The 23,545-nt window shown below is 42.8% G+C and overlaps 1 protein-coding gene across 1 annotated transcript; it reads right to left on the bottom strand.

Moving 5' to 3' along the window:
• Positions 1 to 9: 9 nt before the first annotated feature.
• LOC149083519 (uncharacterized) lies at positions 10 to 12,694 on the bottom strand. The gene is made up of 5 exons (XM_089234045.1): positions 12,512 to 12,694; positions 11,507 to 11,631; positions 4,287 to 4,677; positions 886 to 1,136; positions 10 to 793 (listed from the first exon to the last, which is right to left on the bottom strand). The coding sequence occupies exons 1-5, from the start codon at positions 12,636 to 12,638 to the stop codon at positions 491 to 493; spliced, it is 1,197 nt and encodes a 398-aa protein (XP_089090171.1). The 5' UTR covers positions 12,639 to 12,694; the 3' UTR covers positions 10 to 490.
• Between the last annotated feature and the right edge of the window lie 10,851 nt (positions 12,695 to 23,545).

Raw genomic sequence — 23,545 nt, forward strand, 5'->3', positions numbered from 1 at the left:
ACTGCCTTTCATACTCGTATATTTTTTATTAATTACCAAAGATTTAAAAATATTTACAATTTTAATCAAAATTAATGTACAATCGAGGGTTATCAAAACATAAATTAATAAAAATGACAAAAATTGCAGTTGTTCAGCAAGTGCAAGTTCTTCCAATGGTCCGGCGGTCAAAATGGGGGACTAGGACACATTATAGAAATTTATCACTTGGGAGCCGAATATCTGCATGGATTCAGCTCAAAGTAATAAAAAGACTAGCGACAATCACTTATTCCTATGAGGAACAGATTTCTGAATCGATAGGACGCCTTCTGTACGCTCCGCACATTGACCGGTCTGCGGTTATAGAAGGTCTTCCAATCAAAGTTCATGGGGATGGATGAAATATGCATCTCATGTTTGGGTTTTTAGTTACGTATGTCATGACGTTTGCATTATGGTGTTCTCCCATATACATGGACGTAGAACAGTGAAGCTAAGGTTTTGGCTCTTATGCTTCCCTGAACGCGTTCAATCTGTCCTGTATAGTTCGCTCTTCGTTCAAATCGACGCTTGATGGTCGCCCTTTGCCACAGTGTATTTCATCCATCGATGTGGCTTCACGTTCAGCATAAAAACTCGAACAGTTGATCGCATGGTCGAGAGTAGACCCGTAACCCGACGAGGCGGTCGGAGAAATCCGACAAAGACTGTCGTCATCATCACTGTAATCGACAGGGCACTCGTTGATGGATTCCATGAGTTTAAGTCGAGTGAGATCCGGTCTCTTCAGATGACTGCGTCTACTGTCCATCTGGAAATGAGGAATGAGTGGAGTTAGCCACTTAGAGAAGAATACTGATCAATAGTACTCGAGTTTGACTTTGAGGAATAATCTTAATTTACCTGTTTGCATTCCTTCCTTAACATTCGCTTGCTCTTAGGGGGCGAGCAGATGACTATCACATCATGCGATGATTTCGGTGACGCGTCGTCTTCGCCGCTAGAATCGCAGGAGGTATTCCTAAAATTCGTAACTGTTTTTGGTTTGGTCGATGGGTCGGTGCAGTCAGATGGGACACTCGGTGATGCCGTCCAAGAGCGGTTCGACCAATCTCTTTCTGGAGCGATGGGAACTTCGACCGGGATAGCTGAAACTGGTAGAGATGAAATGATTACACTGCAAATTCAAACTCACTGGGAAAAACGATATTCAAACATTTCATTATGTGCACCATCAGCAAGAACTATATAGCTCTATATAATGTTAGTGAGATTTCCTTCCTCTGAGAAAGTAAGAGACGATGCACGTTGCCACTAAAGTTAGTCAAAGAAACAGAATGGGCTGAAGAATTTGTAACTACTACTTAACCGAACATGCACCTCGTACACATTCCTCTACGGAATTTCTAACGAATCGGCACGTCGGAATATGTGTTCCGAGTCACTCAGACTGAGTGTATGCTTGGCCCTAACGTATTAATGTTGTCGAGTTGCACTTGTTTCGTGTTCATGTTACTATCTGTCTTCCATTTTCTGAAGTAAAGATGGAAATGCTTGAATTTTCATGTTTTGTCAGTATCGTGTTGTAGGCCTGCCTGCTGTCTGCGGAGGGACTTTTTCAAATGGGAGACGGCTCGCATTCGCACCTCGAAGCTGGAAAACCGCAGAAAATCAGCTTCAGCCGACCACCACTGCACCGTCAACGGGGTTCGAACTTCGATCCTCAGGACGAGAGTCCAACACGAAGCTCACACGACCTCACAGCGGCGAAGAATTTGGAACTGAAGGGATTTCCTAAATCCGGGTTGCAATAAGAAAAGATACTCAGACACGACGCAAACATTCATTTCGGCACCCCTTCCAAGTGATGCTAAGCGATCGATCAATCAAAGACCAGAGTGAAATTTGTGTCCATCTCCGGCACCCAGAGCCCCAGACATGAAAGCACAAAACAGTGACATCAGTGGTGCAAATTACCGTTACAATTGGTAATTGTTGAAGAACAAAAAGCCAATTCCTCCAGTATCTCCTTCGTTCTGTGACCCTACTTATGCAGGCTTATGACAAGGATTATCTGTTCAAAGTGCCGAACTAAATACGGCGTTGAATACGCAAAGGAAAAAGAAAGCAAGCAGAGTTAACATAAGCCTATTTATATTAGGTTTAATGAAGCCTGTGAGACCTGAGACGAGAATTATTTGATCAACACTTTGAAACAAGCCGAGTTGAGCCACCGAGAACAAAGCACTGGCTGCTACTGTATCACACACCAACCCCAATCATATCACCATACAGAAATTTACTAACGATAGAGTCGTGTCGGAAACGAAGGCACCATCTATCGGTGGTTACCTCAGGTTCGTCGGGAAAGAACTTGCTACGTTCTTTCGCCAGGATCGAACCCGCGGACCTGACGGATATTTTCGCGGAAGTAGACGAGCATCTTATTATGACGCTACTCAGGCACCATCAAAGCACTTGCTGGTGATTCCTGGTTTGCTCAAGAGGGGCAGCATTTAAAAAACCTGCATCCAGTTCCTAGACGTCAGATGAGGACTAAAATATTAGCTCCTAAGTAGACTAGAGTTTCACGTGGCCTAAGATGCTTATCGTGTAGAGTGGACTCTGCGGCTTGTGCAAGGGTGAAAGGGGTGCGATGCACCGGGCGGCAGCCTAAGCTTTTTAGACACATGGATATTTAAGTTTATGAGTAATAAAATTCACAAGTCACCAGTACTGTCATTCTTCTAAAGATTACTTTGATAACAATATTGTAAGATATTTTTATTATACAAATACAACGTCACAAGAAGCGAAATGCTCAACGAGGTGACTCGGAAAAAGATATTGATGTCATATATTTCAAAAATACAGCAATTAAAAATGCAATTAATAAAAATTATAAAAAATATATACACGTGATAAATATCACACAATGCCTATAAAGAATACTTATGATTGTCTTATTCTAAGAATGGATAGCTTCTCGATTTACCCCAACATTTTTATCGTATTTATTTTTAAACGTATCAATTGTGTTACAATTTACTACCTCCGGGGGTAAGCTGTTCCATTTATTAACAACCCTATTAGAGAAAAATTCCCTTCGACACTATTACCTAGAATTGTTCCTTACGAATCGATACTAGTGCCCCCTTGTCACAGCAGTCGATTGACGGTGTATTAATAAATCATGGTCCATCATATCCATCCCGTTGAAAATTTTGAACTCTTTGATCACATCCCCCGACACCTGCGTTCCTCGTTCCTCCAATATAAACATCTTAAAAAAATTATGTCTGTCTTCACCCCCGTGCGCAAACAAGAACGAACACATGTAGCTCTTCTCTGCACCCGTTCAACGAAGTCTATGTTCCTGTGTAGGTATGGTCACCAAAACCTTACAGCATGCTCCAGTTCAGGACGAACTAAGCCTCAAAAAAGGGGTAAAATGACTTTAGGAGAACGCGAAGAGACCTTTTTGAAAATAAAACCGAGCATCCAATTCGTTTTTTTTACCACCGCTGAACAATGTTCAGAAAACCTAAGCCGCTCGTCAATGAGAATCCAAAATCTGTGACTAGTTCCATCCGGGCTAGTAATACCATTCAACTTTTCAGTGAAGCGTGGGTTGTTTAAACCAAAATGAGCGACCATGCACTTATTAATACAAATACAACGTCACAACAGGCAAATTGCCCAACGAGGTGGCTGACTTAAGAACATCAGGATCCCCGAGCCATTTTTTGGAGGCCCTACCTACTACTGCTACACCACACATGCACCCCCCCCCCCGCGGAACCCCCAACGAATCGGTAAATGCTGGAATGTGCGTGTACGTGTAGTGAAACCTGACGAAGTTTTTTTTGTTTCTCTGTAATGCTTGTTATGTGTAGTGCTGCCATCTGCCACCAGTTTTTCAAACTATGAGTGAAGTGTTATGATTGAATGATTTATCGTTGTAGGACTGTTGCTCTCTGTGGCGAGACTTTTTAACGGGGAGATCGGCTCGCATTTGCGCCTTGAAGTTGGAACCACAGAAAACCAACTTCAGCTGACCATCACTGTGGGGTTCGAACCCGGTCGCGAGTCCGTCACTATAACCACTCGACCACCACAGCGGCCATACTAATAATAATATAACCATACCATAATAATACTAATGGTCATGCTCCCATTCATTAGCCCATGCTGCAATCATATTCAAGTTCGTCTGGAGAATCTCCCTATCTTTTGGATTCCCGAATACCCCGATTAGCTTCACGTCATCTGCGATAACTGTAATGAAAGTAACTGCTGCGTACCTGATAATGGTCGCTTTGAGGATCTCATCCCTAAATGGATCGGAACCAGCTGCGCGATCGGTGGCGTCGATCCACTCTCGTCGAATGAACCATCGGTATCGGTTGGTGAGGTTTGTGGCGGCGGTGGAGGAGGAGGAGTCATCGGCTGTTTTCTATCGTCGATAGCTCGTATCGTGCCAATCTTGGAACGATTCGAATATCCATGTATTTTCGGGACGGGACTTCCTAAACCAGATGCGAAACCACTGAAGCTACTCGAAAGTGTCATTGATGATCGATTGCTGTATCCTCCGCATGAGGATCGGAAGAGCGATTTCCTCTCGAAGGATTTAGTCGATCTGCCAATCTCTGGTGTGTAGACCCAGCTGTAAGTTTCCGCATTCCCAGGTTTCTAATCGGAAAAAAAAAAGCAAGAAATTGAGTCTGAGTGCCATCTATATTTCAGAAGTGAAGTGTAATGACTGAATGCTTTTACTATTTGTAGGCCTGTTGCTCTCTGTGGCGAAACTTTTTAACGGGCGGATCGGCTTGCATTGCGCCTATATCCTCCCTTGGATATAGAGTTTGAACCTGGGACTCTGACAGCAAACCTTCACGGTGGTAGCCACGCGGGAGCTGGAAAATAGAGTGCAAATGTGATTTGTGTGTATATTATCCCAGGGATCTATGATCAGAAGGGGGGGGGGGGGTCTTCAACATATCTCTCGCAGAGTTATTTGTATCAATGAGAAATAATTTCTATATCAGAAATTTACGAAATTATTTAATAATAATAAAAGAATACTTGAATAATTCTTAAAAGAATACTTGAATAATTCTTAAAAGAAAGGATTTCAAGATACATTTGAGAAGGAAAATAATTTCAGAATTATCGGAATAAACAACTAAAGAATCATTTAAAGTGATTCCAGGTTAAAATTAATCTCAGGGATTTATTAATTTAATTAATATCACAGTAATTAATCAAACTCTTTTTAGAATTTGTGAAAAAAATTTCAGAACAAATCAAAACTGGTAATGAAAAATTATTTCAGAATGACTAAAAATCTTTAATAATTTCTGATCCGTAACTCGGGCCCCCATTGGCCCCTTCTATTACGATGTCACTAAATCACACGAATTTGGCCCACCGTGTCTGAAAGGTTGACACTGGAGTACACCCGCTTTGCTACCCTGTTGATTACGACAGCTTGTAATCGCTGTACTGCCCGTTGTAAAGGATTATTTTAAGAATTATCTTTTCGATTAGTGTCATTAATATATTTATTGGCTTGCTTCATTTGAACATTTTAAAATAAGAAATTTTGCATTTGCTTACGAGGTAACTTCCACGATCACGTACTTCAGTTAATTTTTCATTGGATTGATTGAAAGCCAACTCGAGACTGATAATTACAATTATCGTTCGAACTTTCTATAATTTTCGATTATCTTTTGTGTTTACATTTGAATTGGGTGTAGGTTTTAGGAACCTTAAACTTCGTTATTACCACTGAAACTGCAACATAAAAACATGAAAAGCAGATGAAAAATCCTCATATTTGAAGATATTATTTTGAATGCTAATATCAAAAGACTCAAAATTGATCTATTTCTTAGCTTAGAGATTATAAAAATACATTGAGTCATAGGCATATGCCGAATTTTCTCGGGAGATATAGGAGGCAGGGCCGTCTTAAGAGTATCATGGGCCCCCCGGGCCAAGTAGTTTTTCGGAGGCCCTACCTGTTAAATCCTAGAAAATTTCAACCGGATCTCATTTTTGTCAGGCCTCTCTTCTCCTGAGGCCCCCGGGCCGTGCCCGGGTGGGCCCGTGCGTTAAGACGGCACTGATGGGAGGTCCAATTTTTTTTTCCCTTTAGAGGGGGGTTTTACGTTTTTTTATGAAAAATATCACTATAATCTCGGCTTTCCTGTTAGAACCCCAATTTCCCCCCCCCCCTGCCACTTTGCCTACGCCAACGCAACACGTGCATACCTACAACCAAGGCCCTTATGTTGTTGCCCTAAAAAAAAATACTTTTAAAAATGCCCTAAAATTGGAAAAAAAGCCATCAAAATAGTAAAACAAAGTTCTTTTGAAAAAGCGGTTGTGTTCGAATGTCGAAAGTAAACGTTTTGAACAGCACCAAAATCATACGCACAATTTCTTTCAAAATATAAATTTTTTTCTTAAGTTTTAATTTTTCTCTCGTTTATATTTCGTCAAAAATAACAATTTCCGATGATATAAATTTTACGATATAATTTTCTGTATATAATTCCTGAATCGCTAAAGAACACTGACGTTATGCCCCCCCCCCTTCCTCACAATGGCGGGGCCGACAAGGCTCCGTCTTAGGGGCCCTGGGACGACTGTTATTTCTTTTCCCACAAGAAATTCACTATTGAGGCGCGCGTGAAAAATCTGACAGGAGGGCCCTATTGCCAGATGTGGAGGTGGGGAATAGGGTTTTTTCAGTAAAAAAACGGAAAAATGAAACGCATCGGAAAAAATCCTGTGTATGAAGGTTAGGAAGATAAAAAAAACCCTTTTATTTTTCAAGAGGTTCAAGCATATTCTTTCATAAGTGCTCAATGCAATCAGTATTCATTTAATTTTTTCAATTTCCCATTGCCAAAAAATTTAAAAAGTGCAAAAATATCGTGGACATGCCAGTGGCTGGTTTAGCTGCTTCTTTAATTGAATTTGGCGCTTCAATTTAAACATTATGATCAGATACAGTACTGCTATCTGTTAATGATAGAGGCAAATAAATAACTTCACAGCAATTTTAGTTTGCAACAGATGGCAGCATCACTTGTGGGTGTTTTATACAAATACAACGCCACAACAGGCAAATTGCCCAACGAGGTGGCTGACTTAAGAACATCATGGATCCACGAGCCATTTTTTGGAGTCCCTACCTACTACTGCTACACCACACATGTAACCCCCCCCCCGCGGAACCCCCAACGAATCGGTACATGCGGAAATGTGCGTGTACGTGTAGTGAAACCTGACGTGAAGTTTTTGTTTCTCTGTAATGCTTGTTATGTGTAGTGCTGCCATCTGCCATTCTAACTATGAGTGAAGCGTTATGATTGAATGATTTATCGTTGTAGGACTGTTGCCCTCTGTGGCGAGACTTTTTAACGGGGAGATCGGCTCGCATTTGCGCCTTGAAGTTGGGAGCCACAGAAAACCAACTTCAGCCGACCACCACTGTGGGGTTCGAACCCGGATCCTCGCATCGCGAGTCCGTCACTATAATCACTCGACCACCACAGCGGCAATGATTGATTTTCTTTAGTTAAGATTTGATTCATTTCTGTTTTAGCTAAGAAATAATTTCCGGAAGCGATCAAAGAAATCATAGAATAAATGAAAGTAATAAATGAAAGAAATTCTAGAAAAAATGAAAGAAATTCTAGAAAAAATGAAAGAAATTCTAGAAAAAATGAAAGAAATTCTAAAAGAAATGAAACAAATAATTCTAAAAGAAACAAATAATTCTAGAAATGCAAGAAATAATTTATAAAAAAATGAAACAATTTCGGAACAAATTGATGAAAACTCACAATTAATGAAAGAAATAATTACAGAATTAATGAAAATTCAGAATTACTGAAAATAATAATTTCTTTTCAAAAGTTTTAAAATTATTTCACGTTAGTGAAAATATAACTATCAAATCAATGAGAGAAACAATTTCCGAAAAAGTATTTCACAATCGTTAAAATTATTGAAAGAAATAATTTCAAGGTATTGTTCACCCACGCTGAGTTGGCCACGTCAGAAAACGTCACAATGGGCGATCCCATTTATCTTCTTTCGGTAAAGAGGTAGCAGAAAAGAGGAGCAGGTTGGCATTTCCCGTTGGCGGCGTTTGCGCCATTTTTTAACGAGTTTTTCTCTCCCCTTCCCCCTCCTTGGAAAATGAACTGTCTCTTCGCTCGTCAAGGTCAGAGGCCAACTCAGTACGGGCATACAATATATTGCGAAGAAAAATAATTTCAAGATTTCATTTAAAGTGATTTCAGATTAAAATTAGTCTCAATTAGTTTTAATCACTAAATAACCAAAAAACTTTTTGATAATTGGTGAAAAAAAATTATTTAACTAATAATTTTAAAAATAGTGAATTATTTACTAAGCATTTTATTTACGTTACTTTTTATCAGAACTAAACAAAATTGATAATCAATAAGAGAAATAATTTCAGAATAAATAAAAGTTTTCAATTATTTTTATCCCTATTTAAGTCGGGGAGGGGGGCCCATTGGCTCTTCCAATTAAGATACCATTGAACTGCACGAGTTGGGGGCCCTGCAGGCTTCGGAAACTTCAGTTTGTCCCCTTGCACTACATAATTTTAGATTCATTAGATCAGCGGTTCTCAACCTTTTCTGACTCGCGGAGTCCTGTTTAACTCGAGGAGCCCTTTTTAGTATATTATTTATATGGCGGCACCCTTTAGGTCTCTGTTTGTTTATCAAATTTATTTATTTTATTATTATCGAGTGGCCGTGGAGCCCCTGGGAAGTGCGCACGGAGCCCCGGTTGAGAACCGCTGCATTAGATAGTACTATCAGATATGCTTACGGCTGAGACAGAATTAGGAACAAATTATAGCTAATGTGCTGTCTAATAAATATAAAATTTTATGTAGTGGCTGTGGCATGGCCCCCACAAGGGGCGGGCCGACAAGGCTCCAGCCCTGGGGCCCGGGACGATTTTCACCATTTTTTTGCTTTTTCACGGTATAAATTCATCATAAAGGGGCCCGTGAAAATGTGGTTGGGGCCCCGCAAAAGATCCCAGCCTAGGGGCCCTGCTCTAGGACGTGGGGGCCATGGGCTGTGGCTTACTTTCTCAAGTTGAATTTGGCGCTTTAATTTTATCATTGTGATCGGATACAATACAACTGCTGCCATCTCTTAATGGTACAATCAACAAATAACTTCACAGTAGCATTTTCCGCTAATAGATGGCAGCATAAATTCTATGTTCAGAATAATTTTCTTCAGCTAATTAAGCCAATTAATGCATAATTTTAGATTTATTAGAATCGATATATTGCTTTTTATTTGTCTCAGCGGTTTTCAGATCTGCCAATAATTTCTACCATTTATTTTTTACCGGTCCGCAAATTATTTCAAATTGTTTTTGTCTGCCCATAAATATTATTTGTGTTTATTCATCCTTTACCGGTCCGCAAATCATTTCTCCCATTTTTGTCGGCCCAAAAATTTCTCCTGTTTATTCGTTTCTCGCCTGTCCTCGAATTGTTTCTCCTATTTACAGTAGAACTTGACTCATCCGAGTTGTGGATAATTCGAAATTTTTACCAACTCCCATGGGTTTTATGCCGCATCTAATGTTAAAATATCTTCTTTAATTCGAACTTTTTCGAATTTTTTGGATAATTTGGAGTTGGAGAGAGAGAAAAAAAAAAATCGCGTTTTTTGCATCAGCAAATTTAGTTTGGAAAAAATTCTACAAAAGGCCAGACATTGCTTTTCTAGATCAAATTATCAAACAAAATTTTTAAAGACTAATAAAAGTTTGAAAATTCTGTTTTTACTTTATTTTTGGTAATTTAATGCCCGTTTTAACATTGTTCAGCTGGAGCGAAGCAATAATGCGTAGCACAAAAGTCTTGGGAAGCACGAGAATTTTCTTCTCCAAGAAATTTTAAATTACCGCTCTTCAAAAAAAGCATTCAAATTAACAGAACTTGGCTGTTATAGCAGATTTTTCCATAGCATATAAAGGGTATTTTCTTTCGATATTTTATAATTTTTTTTACCGAAATATCTTTTCCTAAATTTTGGCGGCTTGAGTGGGTGCACCGGCTCCCTATACACCCTCACCTCCGTGCGTACGCATCTGCCTAAGAGTATGGAAAGTATCGGAATGTACATGTTGTAATACGTTAGTGAAGGTGTATTTCCTTGATAGCGTAGGAAAGCAAAATTTGGCAAAAGGTTTCATAACGGATACATCATGAACTGTTTCCGCGAATGAGGATTTGAACATGCTCAAGCAACTCTGCAGTGATGCCGATTCCAGAACAGTGGAATAATGTAGCAGTTGAGAGATCAATTATTATAATCATAAATTATTAAAAATTGGGAAACAGTTTCGTAATCCATCACAAAATTCTAATCATCGATATACATTATCCAATGTGAGTGTTGATCAATAAATCACAGGTGGATTAATTGGATAATTCAAATTTAGGACGATCCTAAACTGATCCTATAACTTTTTTTCAATGCGTTTTTGGACTTCGAATTAACCAATTTCGACTGTATGTATTTTTTGCCTCTTAGCAAATTATTTTTCCAATTTCTGCAGGCCCGCAAAACTGTTCAAGTACTTTCACCGATCCTCCACAGCTGTAAACAATTTGAAGAACATTGGTGATAGACATAAGAAAAACAACCTTAGTACGTTTTTCTTATGTCTAGTATCTCATCTAAAAGGTAATTTGTTTCTACTAGTCTAGTGCACTCTCCTGGATTGTGACCGGAGACCGCGGTTTCCTCGCAGAGCCCTGTAGAAGTTTGCCCGCAGGAAATTGTGCGTTGTATCTCTCAAATAATCAAAAACGCTCTGCATTGAATCCAGTCGTTTATACCAGTCAGTGTCTCTCAACCTTTTCTATTCTATGACCCCTCCCTTGCAAAATACTTTCTTCTCGTGCCTCCCTCCCGTCATGGCCAGGGGCCCCAACCCTCATCCAGGAGCGATACCCTTTCTACGCATTGAGTTGAATTTAGTCATGCATCGTCCGTACTGCAATATCACCCTGGATCCGCGCCTACCCGGGGCATGGCTGTAAACTTCCACCTTGTGAGGTTCCTACACAGTCCCGTCCATGCCGGGACTTAGCATCCAGTCAATCTGAGTGAACAACATGGGTCTCCGGGCAAAGTGATGTTCTCTGAGAACCCATACTTAGATTGAAGCAGACGTTTGAATATTTGATTATTCACTCGGGAAGATCATGAAAACAAATCTCATCATGGAGGCTTCGTATGGAAATGAGGCTTCCCTGTGTCATGCTCGGATGGACAAATCCGTTCCAGGTTCTATGGGCAACTCTGCTGTGTTCTGAAAGTACTAATCACATTTTTCATCACAAGAGTGAAGAGTCGATCAGTACGAAATTCAGTGTTAAATCAAATACGAACATACTTTTAGTTTTAGGTGACATTTTTAATGCAAATACCTTTCTGAATCTCTTCTTGATCAGTCTCTTATCAGAGGCAGACGGTTCAGGGCAGCAACTGAACAGCAAGCATACAAATGACACGACTGAGCAAACAATCGGCGATATGATAGACGCTGCGTATGCTATTAATGGGATGAAATACATGTCAGATTCCGTGCTGTTATTTAATTTGCATCAACACAAAAAAATAAAGCAGGGAATAAAAATATTGAATAATTCAGGGCCTCTGATTGATTCGGAAGCACCCGTTGAGCCAGGGCCACCCTCGTATCAAGGCTGGCCCAATACGTTTCAAGATTGCTCATGGGCAAGCAGTGTGGCCACTCCACCATTTGGAAGCTGGAAGACTGGTTGAACAGAACGACCAGTACCTTCCAGCTTCTAACCGAAGTCAAAGGTGTGCCGCCTTCCTTCCCGATCTTTCAATCCGCTTGGCCACACCATATAACGAAGAACGCCAACAGCCACAACACGGAGAGAGTGTTACGGAAGCAAATATTCACCAAAGGAATATTGCACCAAGCTGGACCAGTGTGCAGCCAGCCTGTGCCACGGCTGCTTCTTTGTATCAGGAGGAAAATATTTGCGAATGACTATTTGGTCAGAGTCGACATGAGTGTGGCCCCCTAGCTTAAAGCTAGTTACACAATGGTTCAGCCAGGCCCGATGTTCCTTGGCGAATGTACGCTTCCAGCACACTCCATGCTCCATGATGCGACTGTGGCCAGAAGGATTGGGAGATGTGAAAGGAAAGAAGGCGGCACTTTGTGGTGACCCCCCCCCCCCGCTACTCATCCATGACCAACCCCGTAACGTATTGGACCAGGCTGGACACGGTTGTGACCTCGGCTTTAGAGGATGCCACTTTAGTCAGAAAAACCAATTTTTAAGTTGAAATAATGAAACCCAGATTATTGAATTTCTCAAGCATGTGGTTGCCAAAATAAATGAAATAATGCACAGGAAGATTCGTATTCGCTCAAATCTTAGACAAATGCTCACCGTAGGCTAGTATTTCACTGGCTAGTGTTAACTCCGGGCCGAGATCCGATTCCTCGACTTCCAGTACGGACAGCAAAGCGTTACCTTCTCCGAGTATCAAGATGACCGACGTCGTCACGTTGACCATCAGTGACGTGATGTACAGCGCTCTCACCAGGTGACGCTGCAACAGTAAAAAGAAAATGAACATCTAGAGAAATGACCCTTGTTTTTTAATCCTTTAAGCGGTTTTTAAAATTTTCTTGATCCACATTATAACCGCCACATTTGAAATTGCGACCCATTTTCTAGAAGAATTATTTTTCTCGATTTCGAACTGATAATTGCTCCTCTCAGGGCCGAAACTAGATACTTTGTCCCCCCAGGGCAAGCCAAAATTTCGGCGCCCCTTGCATGTAGAGGAAGCAGTTAAAGGGTGAATTCGGCGCTCCTTCTGGTTTGGGGCCCGGGGCATCAGATCCGCCTGCTCCCCCAATTTGAGGCCCTGGCTCCTCCCACGAACAAGAAAATTTACTCCCCCATCGCTTTAATTTCCCCGACTGATACAAAAACACCTGCCATGAAGTGTGTGGCTTTCTAGGAAAGGATACTTTTTGGGAAAAAAATATTTTTTTATTACTTATACTGAGCGTATATTTCCTTACTGTGCTGAAAGAAAGAGGGAAAACCCACATCTTTTTCTTTCTCCTTCTCTTATCTAACCTTGACCAAGAGCCGACTCCACCCACTGGCAGTTAATTGATTGCAGTTGGGGGGGGGGGGGGTAAATGGAAAACATATCTTGCAGCAAAAACAACTTCAACGCGTTTTTAGAAGACGAGATATTTCGGAATAACTGAAATAAAGCAGATCAGGTTTGACGAGATATCTCGGGATTGCCGCTGGAAGGGTTAAAAAAGGGATTTTTGATCGATCCAAGGCCCTCCATATCATGGTCACGAGATTTTCGATTGATCACCAGGCCTGGATTTTTCACGAGTCGTCCTCCAGGACCAGATGCAGAAGAGTGTGATGGGGGCTGTCCGGTACATTACGTTTGGACGGACACTTGGACCCGTGCCATTCGGACATCGGCTGATTGGACGCCGCCGTTTCGAAGCAGCAGTTCTACCTTTATGCAATAACTTAATGATACAATTATGATATGTAATAATGCAAGATATTGACGTGTGTGAAAATAAAGGTTAAATCATAGTTTCCTAAACTATGTTCCATGCCCCCCCCCACCTTCTTCAGAATTTTTTTTTATCTCATCTCTCCCCCCCCCCCCCAACTCAAGCGCACCCGTAGGATCCTACGTTATACCTGTAGCTTCTATTGACCCCCCTGGACAATTCTGTCGTCCACCACGGGGTGATATTGCCCACTTCGGGAAACACTGGGTTAAATAAATAAGATGTTATGAAGAATATTTAATGATCCGGCTGATTGGCAGCAGTCACGAGACGGGGCTCCAAACAGCCGGCGTCCAAACGTCCTGTTCCGGGGGCTGTCACCCTTCCCAAGAGCCGAATAAATATAGGAGAATTCAGTCTGTCCCGTAAAATACGGGAGAATCCGACGAACCTACACAACGTCCAGAATCCGCACCTGCACTTCCCTCCATGGAAGATTTGAGGAAAAAGAAAAAAACCAAATTTGTATCTTGAACCGGAATAAGCTGTCTGGGCCCTCTTCCCATATGGGTGCTATGAACCCAAGGCCGTAACGGGGGAGGGGGGGGGGGACTTTGGGGGTCCGGTTTCCCCTCCTCCCCGAAATGTGAAAAAATGTCCGAAAAGAGGGAAAGATGGCTAAATCTATTGTTCTATCGCCCCCCCCCCCCCCACGAACGAAATTTCTATCTACGGGCCTGAATGAACCCATAACATTTCACACATCATCCCACAGATCAGTACTTTGACAGCAGTCATCTTCAACCTGTTGCTCGCGAGCACCATGGTTCTCCCGGAAGCGTTAAGAGTGCTCAATGCTAGTGTAAGATGTCGTGCTCGAGAGCACTTTTGATCAATTAACCATCCTGTGAAAATTTCATCCAAGGATTACAATTATCCAGATTTGAGGCATAGGCTACTTATACCAAAGTTACCGTAAGGGAGTGCTCTTCGTTTGATGACTGACACAGATAGTGCTCGCGACACGAGAAAGGTTGAAGACCCCTTTCTTTACAAGTGTCGCATAAATTCTTAAATAGTTTAAAAAATTCATGAATATTGAAGGAATTGGTACATTTTTTTTATACGGAAAAGATCTAGCTCAAATTTTTGTCGATTGAGGCCGCTTCACGGAAGCAAATCGCCAGTGTTTGGACCTGAACTTTCTCCAGTCTCTTCTGTGTTCGAAACGTTCGTGAAGCGAATTCGTGGCTGAGGTAAAACAACTTCACCAATATTGCTTTATTCAATCTAATGTCCACATCACAATGAAAAATTCATCAAGTGTCTAACAGGAAAATTCAGAAATGAGCTGTTAATGGTACAACCTGCATTTTATAGGACTGATTTGCATTCTTCCAGTGATTTGCTTTTGTTCAGCGCCTTCTATCGATAAAAATTTAAACTAAAATTTTTCCTGCACCCCCCCCCCCCAAAAAAAGTCCCCTTTCGTGAATTTTTGTAAACCACATTGCAATTTTCCAATTCAATTTTCAAAATGTTAACTTATTACGGGAACACCCTGTATATATTTGAAGTAGGTGCATTGTTAAACACTTACCCGTGCTGTATTGACGGTCCTGCTCCTCCGATCATGCTTCCATACGCTCGCCAACAGTCCTATCAAGCAGCCAACACCTATATTCTAAGAATCAAAGAAAATAAAACACCACCAATTTTGTTGAAGATAAGATTCGAACGTAATTCAGTTAAAATTTGGCAAAAACTTAGAAATTAGGGCCCGTTCAAGTATTACGTCAGCAAATTTCTATCCATTACTGACCACCCCCCCCCCCATGGTCAACAAAATTAGCTCTGCGCGCCCCCCCCCCCCCCATAACGCATATTGGTGGGATCAGAAACATATGAGGGAGGCATGGAGGAACTATTTCCTTATTATAATCAATTTATATTAATTTCAATGAAGGCTATGAACTCTAAGAAATTAATTTCGACCCACCCTCTAAGCCGTATATGCTGAACCCTTGGCCCGCGGACCAAATGTTAGTCTGGGGGTCATGTGATGTGGCCTGCCCCCTGAAACCTAATTTTGTAAAAATGAACTAAGCGGCACATTTTTACAGATCGCTTAAGCGACCCCTGGCACGATTCCAGAGCATTTAAGCGGCCCGTAGCACATTTTCAGATTACTCAGGTAGGCCCGTTGCACATTCACAGATCACTTAAGTGACCCCGCGAAGCAGTTCCAGAGCACTTAAGCGATCCGTGGCACATTCAGAGATTCTTTGAGTGAAATGTGACAGTTTCAGAGCACTTAAGCGGGCCCCAGTTGCGGTTCTACATCACTCAAGTTACCCGCGACACATTTCCAGATTACTTGAATGATCCGCGAAACATTTAGATATCACTAAAGTGACTCTGTAGGGAATTTATCATTAGAGAGAATGTTAGTTCAGGAGCCCACAAAATATCGAAAGGTTTTTCTCGTTGTTTTATAAACGTTGGCTGATGACGTAAGAATCATCCAAACTACCCCCTCCCTTGTCATCAAAAGTGAGCAAATCGGGGAAACCCCCCACTCACCCCATCGATGCTGAGGTAATACTTGAGTGACCCCTTATCCAAATTTGTGTTCCACATTTATGAAGATTAGATTGTTTTATTTCAATTTTTCAAACTAGTGTTTTTCAACTTTGGTTTATGTACTCGTGAGGAAATAGGTAGGTAGGTAGGTAGGTAGGTAGGGCCCCCCCCCCCAACAACATGCTATTGAGGGATCATTCGATTTTTGTCGCACGACGGTCATTTTCTGCACACCAGTGCTAATCAGACCGGGACCTACAATTTATTGCCGATTCCGAACGGCAGGCTTGTTTTTATAGTCATCGAGAGGTTGGCGCGCTAACCCCTCGATGGGGGGGGGGGGGGGAGACTCCTTGTAGTAGCAATATTTTTCTGCGGTCATGTCGCCGTTTCTGTTGTATCCCTGTGTCAGGAAAGTTTTCTGACAAGGACGAACCGAATATCGAACTCGTGACACCTCTAAACATCCATTGGCACTTTAGGCGAGTATCTTATCGACCTGGGCTACTGCGCCCTGCTATTGAGGGGCTAGAAGGGCAAGGTTTTCAGTCTCCCTCCACTAAGATTTTCACGTGACGTTTTATAGTAAATTCATAGTGTAATAAATAATAAAACAAGGGAAGAAACACATCTTAGGCATCCTGGTGTCACTATCCCGGATGCAACTAGGGTCACCGATTTGGGAATTCTCATTGACGAGCGACTTAGGTTTTCTGAACATTGTTCAGCGGTGGTCAAAAAAGCGAATAGAATGCTTGGTCTCATTTTCAAAAAGGTCTCTTCGCGTTCTCCTAAAGTCATTCTTCCGCTTTTTCGAGGATTAGTTCGTCCTGGACTGGAGTATGCTGTAAGGTTTTGGAGACCATACCTACAGAGGGACATAGACTTGGTTGAAGGGGTGCAGAGAAGAGCTACGCGTGTCCTTATTGGCACACAGGGCTTGAGTTATGAAGAGAGACTTCATTTTTTGAATATGTTTACATTGGATGAACGAAGGTGTCGGGGAGATATGATCGAAGTGTTCAAAATTTTCAATGGGATGGATAGGATGGACCATGAACTTTTAGTACACCGCCAATCGAGTGCTTTTACAATGGGACACCAGTATCGATTGGTGAGGGACAATGCAAGGCTATGGTGTCGCAGGGAATTTTTCTCTAATAGGGTTGTTAATAAATGGAATAGCTTACCCCCGGAGGTAGTATATTGTAACACAATTGACACGTTTAAAAAGAAATGCGATAAACATGTTGGTGTAAATCTCTGTCCATACTTAGAATAAGACAACCATAAGTATTCTTTATGGGCATTGTATCATGTGTATATATTGTCCCCGTCTTATCCAGGAACGAGACGATTTCTGCGCATTTTTTCACGAAATTCATAGTAAACAAAAATTTAACAAGTAAGGTCGGTCTCCGGACTCCTGGGCTAAACTTCAATGAGCCCTAGTCTAAACCCGATTACATGCAGGGCCGTCTTAACATTATGGGCTCCAGGGCAGAATGATGTTCTAGGGGGAGGGGGTCGTACTATTAAATTTGAAACAGCTTAGTAACAATTCATCTAAATTATTTTTCACAGCTTTCTGGGCCCCTCTCCCCCCAACAATTGATGACTTCTCTTTCACTGAACCTCTTCGACTTGAGTCTCTCTGTACCCCCTCCTCCAGTAGAGTAGTCCAGGATAAAAAGAACGGGGAGGGGGGGGGGATCTCTGCCCGCTTTGAACTTGTATTTGGTGCCCCATGGTTACGTATTTCCGATCGACAAAGCTTTTATTGCCATTTCAATTTGGTCCTTCGGATTTGAAATCTTTTCTACAGCGGCGTCCCGTGCTGCCGCCACTGAATTTCAGCAGCATGTGTGTGAATGAATAGTCGCGATCAAATTCCCCTGAATTTATTTGCGATAAGCCGCGCACTATCCCTCCTGCGAATTTGGACAACTCGCAGACGCCATATTGTTGCAAAAGCTGCACTTACTGAAAGAGCACTCGCATACAGGTCTAAATTACATGTTACATTTGCAAGCAGGTGGCTTCAGTGTTTCGGCTTGACTCTATACGCCAGTTCCCCAGACTTTTTGTCCCATCGCTCCCTCAGTGCCGTCTTAAGGCATGGACCCCACCCGGGCACGGCCCGTGGGCCTCAAGCGAAGAGGGGGCCCCACAAAAATTAGATCTGGTTGAAATTTTCGAGAATTTGTTTAGTAAGGCCTCTGAAAAATCGATTGACCCGGGGGCCCACGATACTCTTAAGACGGCCCTGCGCTCCCTTCAACATTTTTTTTGTTCTCATCACCACCCAATTCATGCCAACCCATAGGATCCTATACTAAATCCATAGCTTCTACCGTCCTCCTTGGATCATTCAGTTGCCCTCCAGGGAGCGATATTGTCCAGTTTGGGAAACATTGCTGTACATCGTCGACGACACAAACATTGTTGTTAATTAACTAGGAGACAGCAATCACGTACCGAAATGGATGTCCAGAAATCTGGCACAGACAGAAGCGAGACGTGATCGGATCTCAGGAACACTAGTCCAGCGATCAGTTGTACGATCCCGGCCGACAGGAAGATCGCCGCGGTGATCAATCGACTGCATCGTCTTGGGCATGAAATCACAGTCATCATGATATAGATGTCATCACGGATAAACTCACTCGAAATCAAAGAGAAACGGGACTTCACGGGTGTTCCATGCCGTCCAGAGGCGATCGGATAACGTCGAACTCAAGAACCGGAATTGAACAACTATTCGGTTGAAAAGATTGCAAATTCCCTCCCACTGGCAGAGTTGCCATATCCTTAACAAATTCCCAGCCAAAATCATCCTCGAAAGTAGCCAAAAAGTAGCTCAAAATATATTTTAACTTATGCTGCCATCTGGGAATCAACACACGAGCTACAGTTTAACAATAATATAGCCTACGAAGGCAGTGGCTAATAATTTTTCTTTTAGCCCTTCTTGCAGTAGGGCCCCTAGCATAGCTGGACTATAGACTTGAAAGTCTTTGAAGGGGCATGGTGATGATGATGTCAGTTCATATGTACGCATATACATTAAATCAATTGGGTTCACCTTTGACGCCCCCCCCCCCTCCCGTATCTCCACCTGTGGGCCCTAGTTTGGAATCTTTGATGGGGACCCAGAGCCGTCCTAAGAGCGTCATGGGCAAAGAGATGTTTCTGAGGGCCCCCCTACTAGGATAGAAATGTCTCTTATTATCACGAGAACCCCCTTCTAAAACTCGGGGCCTCCAGGCCGTGCTAGGGTTGGCCCCATGCGTTATGACGGCAATACCTAGATCAGATTAATCACGGGCCTCTCTATAATGAATTTATGTAGTCTGAAAAAAAAAATCAGAAATTGTCTTGGGAGCCCGGGCTGGAGTACTGTCAGCCTCAGGGGCATGGTTCCATTCACAGGTCCCGTCCCCCTTGTCAGGAGGAAAACATTATAGGAAATGGAGGGGGTGGCGGTTTGAAGTGACGGAAAAGAAAAAATTATTTGCTCCATGGGCGGCGACGGGGGGGGGGGGGCAATCCAGCATCAAAGGAGAAGTCGACTGATCTAATGTATATATGCATATACGAATTGACATCATCATCATCATCATCATCGTGCCCCCCCCCCCCCCAAGAGTTCCAAGTCTATCTCCGACTACGCTTTGCTCTCAAAGAAAGGAGAGAAATTCATCACGAACAACACACTATTGGCAAAAACCGCCGATCGGCCAAAGCTAAAAATTTCCCGCCGAAACTTTTTCAAACTAGTTCAATTTGGCAAAAAACCGCCAATCTGGCAACTCTGTCCATTGGTTTGAAACGAGCTTCCACGTTGTTGATCACCAGTCGCCAAATATCGACGGAATGTTTCAAAAACGGATAAAACGGTGAATTTCCCGTAAATCATTGGCTTAGTGACCAGATCGGACTTTTAATTTTCGGATTTTCGATTTAATCGGGCATTAAATCGAACAAATTGTTAAATGAGGATCGAGATTATAATCAACCCTGTGTGCAGGTCCGTCTCAAGTGCATCATGTCCCCCACCCCCCCCCTCACTTGTCTAGAAATACCCACTAACCAATGCTAATCTCGAAAATCTGATCTCACTGTCATGCCCCCTGACCCTGAGGCCCCGGGACTATTCCCGGGTGGGCCGATGCGTTAAAAAACAGCGCTGACCGTACATTGTACGTAGAGACTTCAGTAAAAAATCCGTTAAATCTGGTTTTACTGTTATTCAATTAACTGTGGGGTTTATTTCACTCACTTGGTTACTTACTCATAAGGTCACTCATAAAGGTGGTCGCTCACTCTCTTGATCACTCCTTTCTACTGCCACTCAATCAGCTATTCATACATTTACTCACTCGATCACTCAAAGTTATTCGCTCGCTCCCTTGATAACCCACACGGTCATCCACTCTGTTATGCATATGGTTATTCACTCGGTCATTCATACGCAGTGCCGTCTTAAGGCATGGGCCCACTCCGGCACGGCCCGGGGATCTCAAGCGAAGAGGGGCCTCGCAAAAAGGAGATCTGGTTGAAGTTTTCGAGAAGTTTGTTTGGTAGGGCCTCAGAAAAATCAATTGGCCCGGGGGCCCATGATACTCTCAAGACGGTCCTGCTCATACGTTTGTTAACTTGCTCACCCGGTTATTCATACAGTCACTCACTTATTCACCCGGTTACTCATACAGTCACTCACTTGTTTACCCGGTTATTACTACAGTCACTCACTCGGCCAAATAATGTTATTTGCTCACGCATTCAATCACTCCCTCACTCCTCACTTACACGGTCACTCACTCGGTTACTCATACGTTTACTAACTTACTCGACCGGTTATTCATACGGCCACCCACACAATCACTCATTCGGTTACTCACACGCTTGCACGCTGTTTTTAATTGCTCACATACTTCCACACGCTCTAGGTCACTGTTCTGATTATTTACACGTGCTCTAGGTCAGTGTCTCTCGACCGCCGGGCCGCGGCCCGATACTGGGCCCTGATATCAGTCAAACCGGGCCGTGAGTGATTCACCGTTTCATTTTTCCGTCTTTATTTCCTATTAGTCGTGTGTGTGATGTGATCGGGCCTCCCACTCACAAAAAAGTAATCAACCGGGCCGCGTGCTTTCAAAGGTTGAGAACTACTGCTCCAGGTCATTCTTTTAGCCCTTTACAAGCGAGCACACACTCTATGTCACTGACTGGTCTGGTCCCTCGCTCTGGGCAGAAGAGGATTTATTGAGGATTATACAAATTTTGCCGACCTTTTCCCATTCCACTAATTTTTCTTACCCACTCATTCCTCAAATTTGGCCGCCCCATCTGAACTTTCCGCCCTGGGCTATAGCTCGCTAACCCCCCCCCCCCCCACTCCCGCAGTAAATAGGCCACTGCTTAACCCTTTACACGGCATTGACGAGTAATACGGGAATGCTGAAAAATATATAGCACGCACCCACGCGCACACACACGCAAATATGATAATAAAAATATACAGCCCGCTGGAAGGACCTTCCCGTCCCTTGGGGCTACATAGTGCATGTAATGTATGTGTGTATTTAGTGTCTTTGTGTAATTTATGTTTGTATTTGTATATTGTATTACATTTTATTTTTGTAACTCGTAATAAAAAGAAGTGTACAGTGTAGAGTTAGACTCCACAGTGCTACAGGAGGACCTATACCTATGCGCTAGATCAGTGGTTCTCAAACTTTTGTCACCTGCGGCTCCCTTGCCAAGTTCATGGATCATTTGCGGCTCCTACCTGAAATATGGGCTAATAGTGATTATTTTCACTTATTAAAAAAATGCTTCGAAAAGCATAATTGGCATTCTTATTTTATTTTTGTGTTGCTGTATTTTAGACGCATATGATATCCATCTTGGTTATGGGCATCTTTTTTTTCAGCCACCTCGTTGGCCGTTTTGACTATTTTGGCCATGTGTTTGTGCTTGTATAAATAAGCATTCAAATGAATATCTCCAGCTCACCCGACGCCCCTGACGAAGGGTGACAACGCCCCTATGATTCGCGACGCACACTTTGAAAAACACTGCTCAGACGTTTGATAGTTTCAACACACATACATTGGCAGATATTGGTGTGAGTATATGCCAGAGCTGTAACTAGGATTTCTGCCGCCCAAAGCAAACACGACTTTGGCACCCCTACAACTTTAAAATTTGATAAATTCGATGATTTCACAATGGTGCTCTTTGTTCCGACCTAAAACTGTCGCCACGTGAATTTTTCCGCCCGGGACACACAGTTGCTTCTCCCCCGCCCCCCTTTAGTTCCGGCCCTGGTATATGCGATAGTTAGATCATAGTTTCCCAAACGTTTTGTGTGTGTGTTCTATCGCCCCCTTCTTCAAAAACATTTTTCTTTTATCACCCGTAGCACCCAGTGAACCCGTAGGGGCCATTCAAGTATTACGTAAGCAGATTTTTAGCCATTTCCAAACCCCCCCCCCCTTGTCAGCAAAAGTCAGCAAAACACTGACCCCCCCCCCCCTCCCCCCCTCGTCAGCAAAACTTCGTCAGCAGCTTAGAATATTTCATATCTTCAAAAAGGGTGGTTGCTGACGTAAGCAACCTTCAAACCCCCCCCCCCTCCCCCTTGTCATCAAAATTCAGCAAATCCGAAATTAAAATTTGGAGTGATCCAGTGGGACAATAGAAGCTACGGGCATAAGGGGTCATTCAAGTATTACGTCAGTTGTCCCACTGAATCACTCCATTGCCCATCAGGGGGCGATATTGCCCACTTTGGGAAACACTGCCCAAGAAAAATATTTCGGCTTCACAATTACGAACACCGTGGTACTTACGAATTAACTTATTAGGCTGGAAAACACGGTGACACCGAGAATGGAATTCATACAAAAATCAAATTTATTTCAATTGAACAGATGAATTGGCGAGGTGTGTGTTGTTTGGTTCTTTTTGCCCCCCCTTCAAAGTCGTGCTTCATGTCAACGACCGCACGACCGTCATCCGTACCACATGAACATGCGCATGAAGTCGTGGTAATTGATCATACCGGAATTTCCGTCTACGTTGAAGAACTCTTGCAGAAAGTACTGGTCTTCGTCGGACAGATGTATGCCGCACATTTCCATGACCCGCTTAAGGGTCGCGAAGTGGATGTGCCCGTCGTGCCCGAGGTCGTATCGCCGCAGTTCTTGGCTCATTTTGGAGCGGCTCTTATTCAGGGCGTTTTTGATGACGGTGAACGGCTTCCAGAGGTGCGGGAACTCTTCCACGGCGATTTCCAGGTCCATGGGGTTCTCCTTGGGTCGGAACT

This window comes from Pholcus phalangioides, unplaced genomic scaffold (assembly GCF_987345545.1).
Source record: "Pholcus phalangioides strain wild (caught in Gottingen) unplaced genomic scaffold, Ppha-v1.0 ptg000008l_1, whole genome shotgun sequence".
Lineage (NCBI taxonomy): Eukaryota > Metazoa > Arthropoda > Arachnida > Araneae > Pholcidae > Pholcus > Pholcus phalangioides.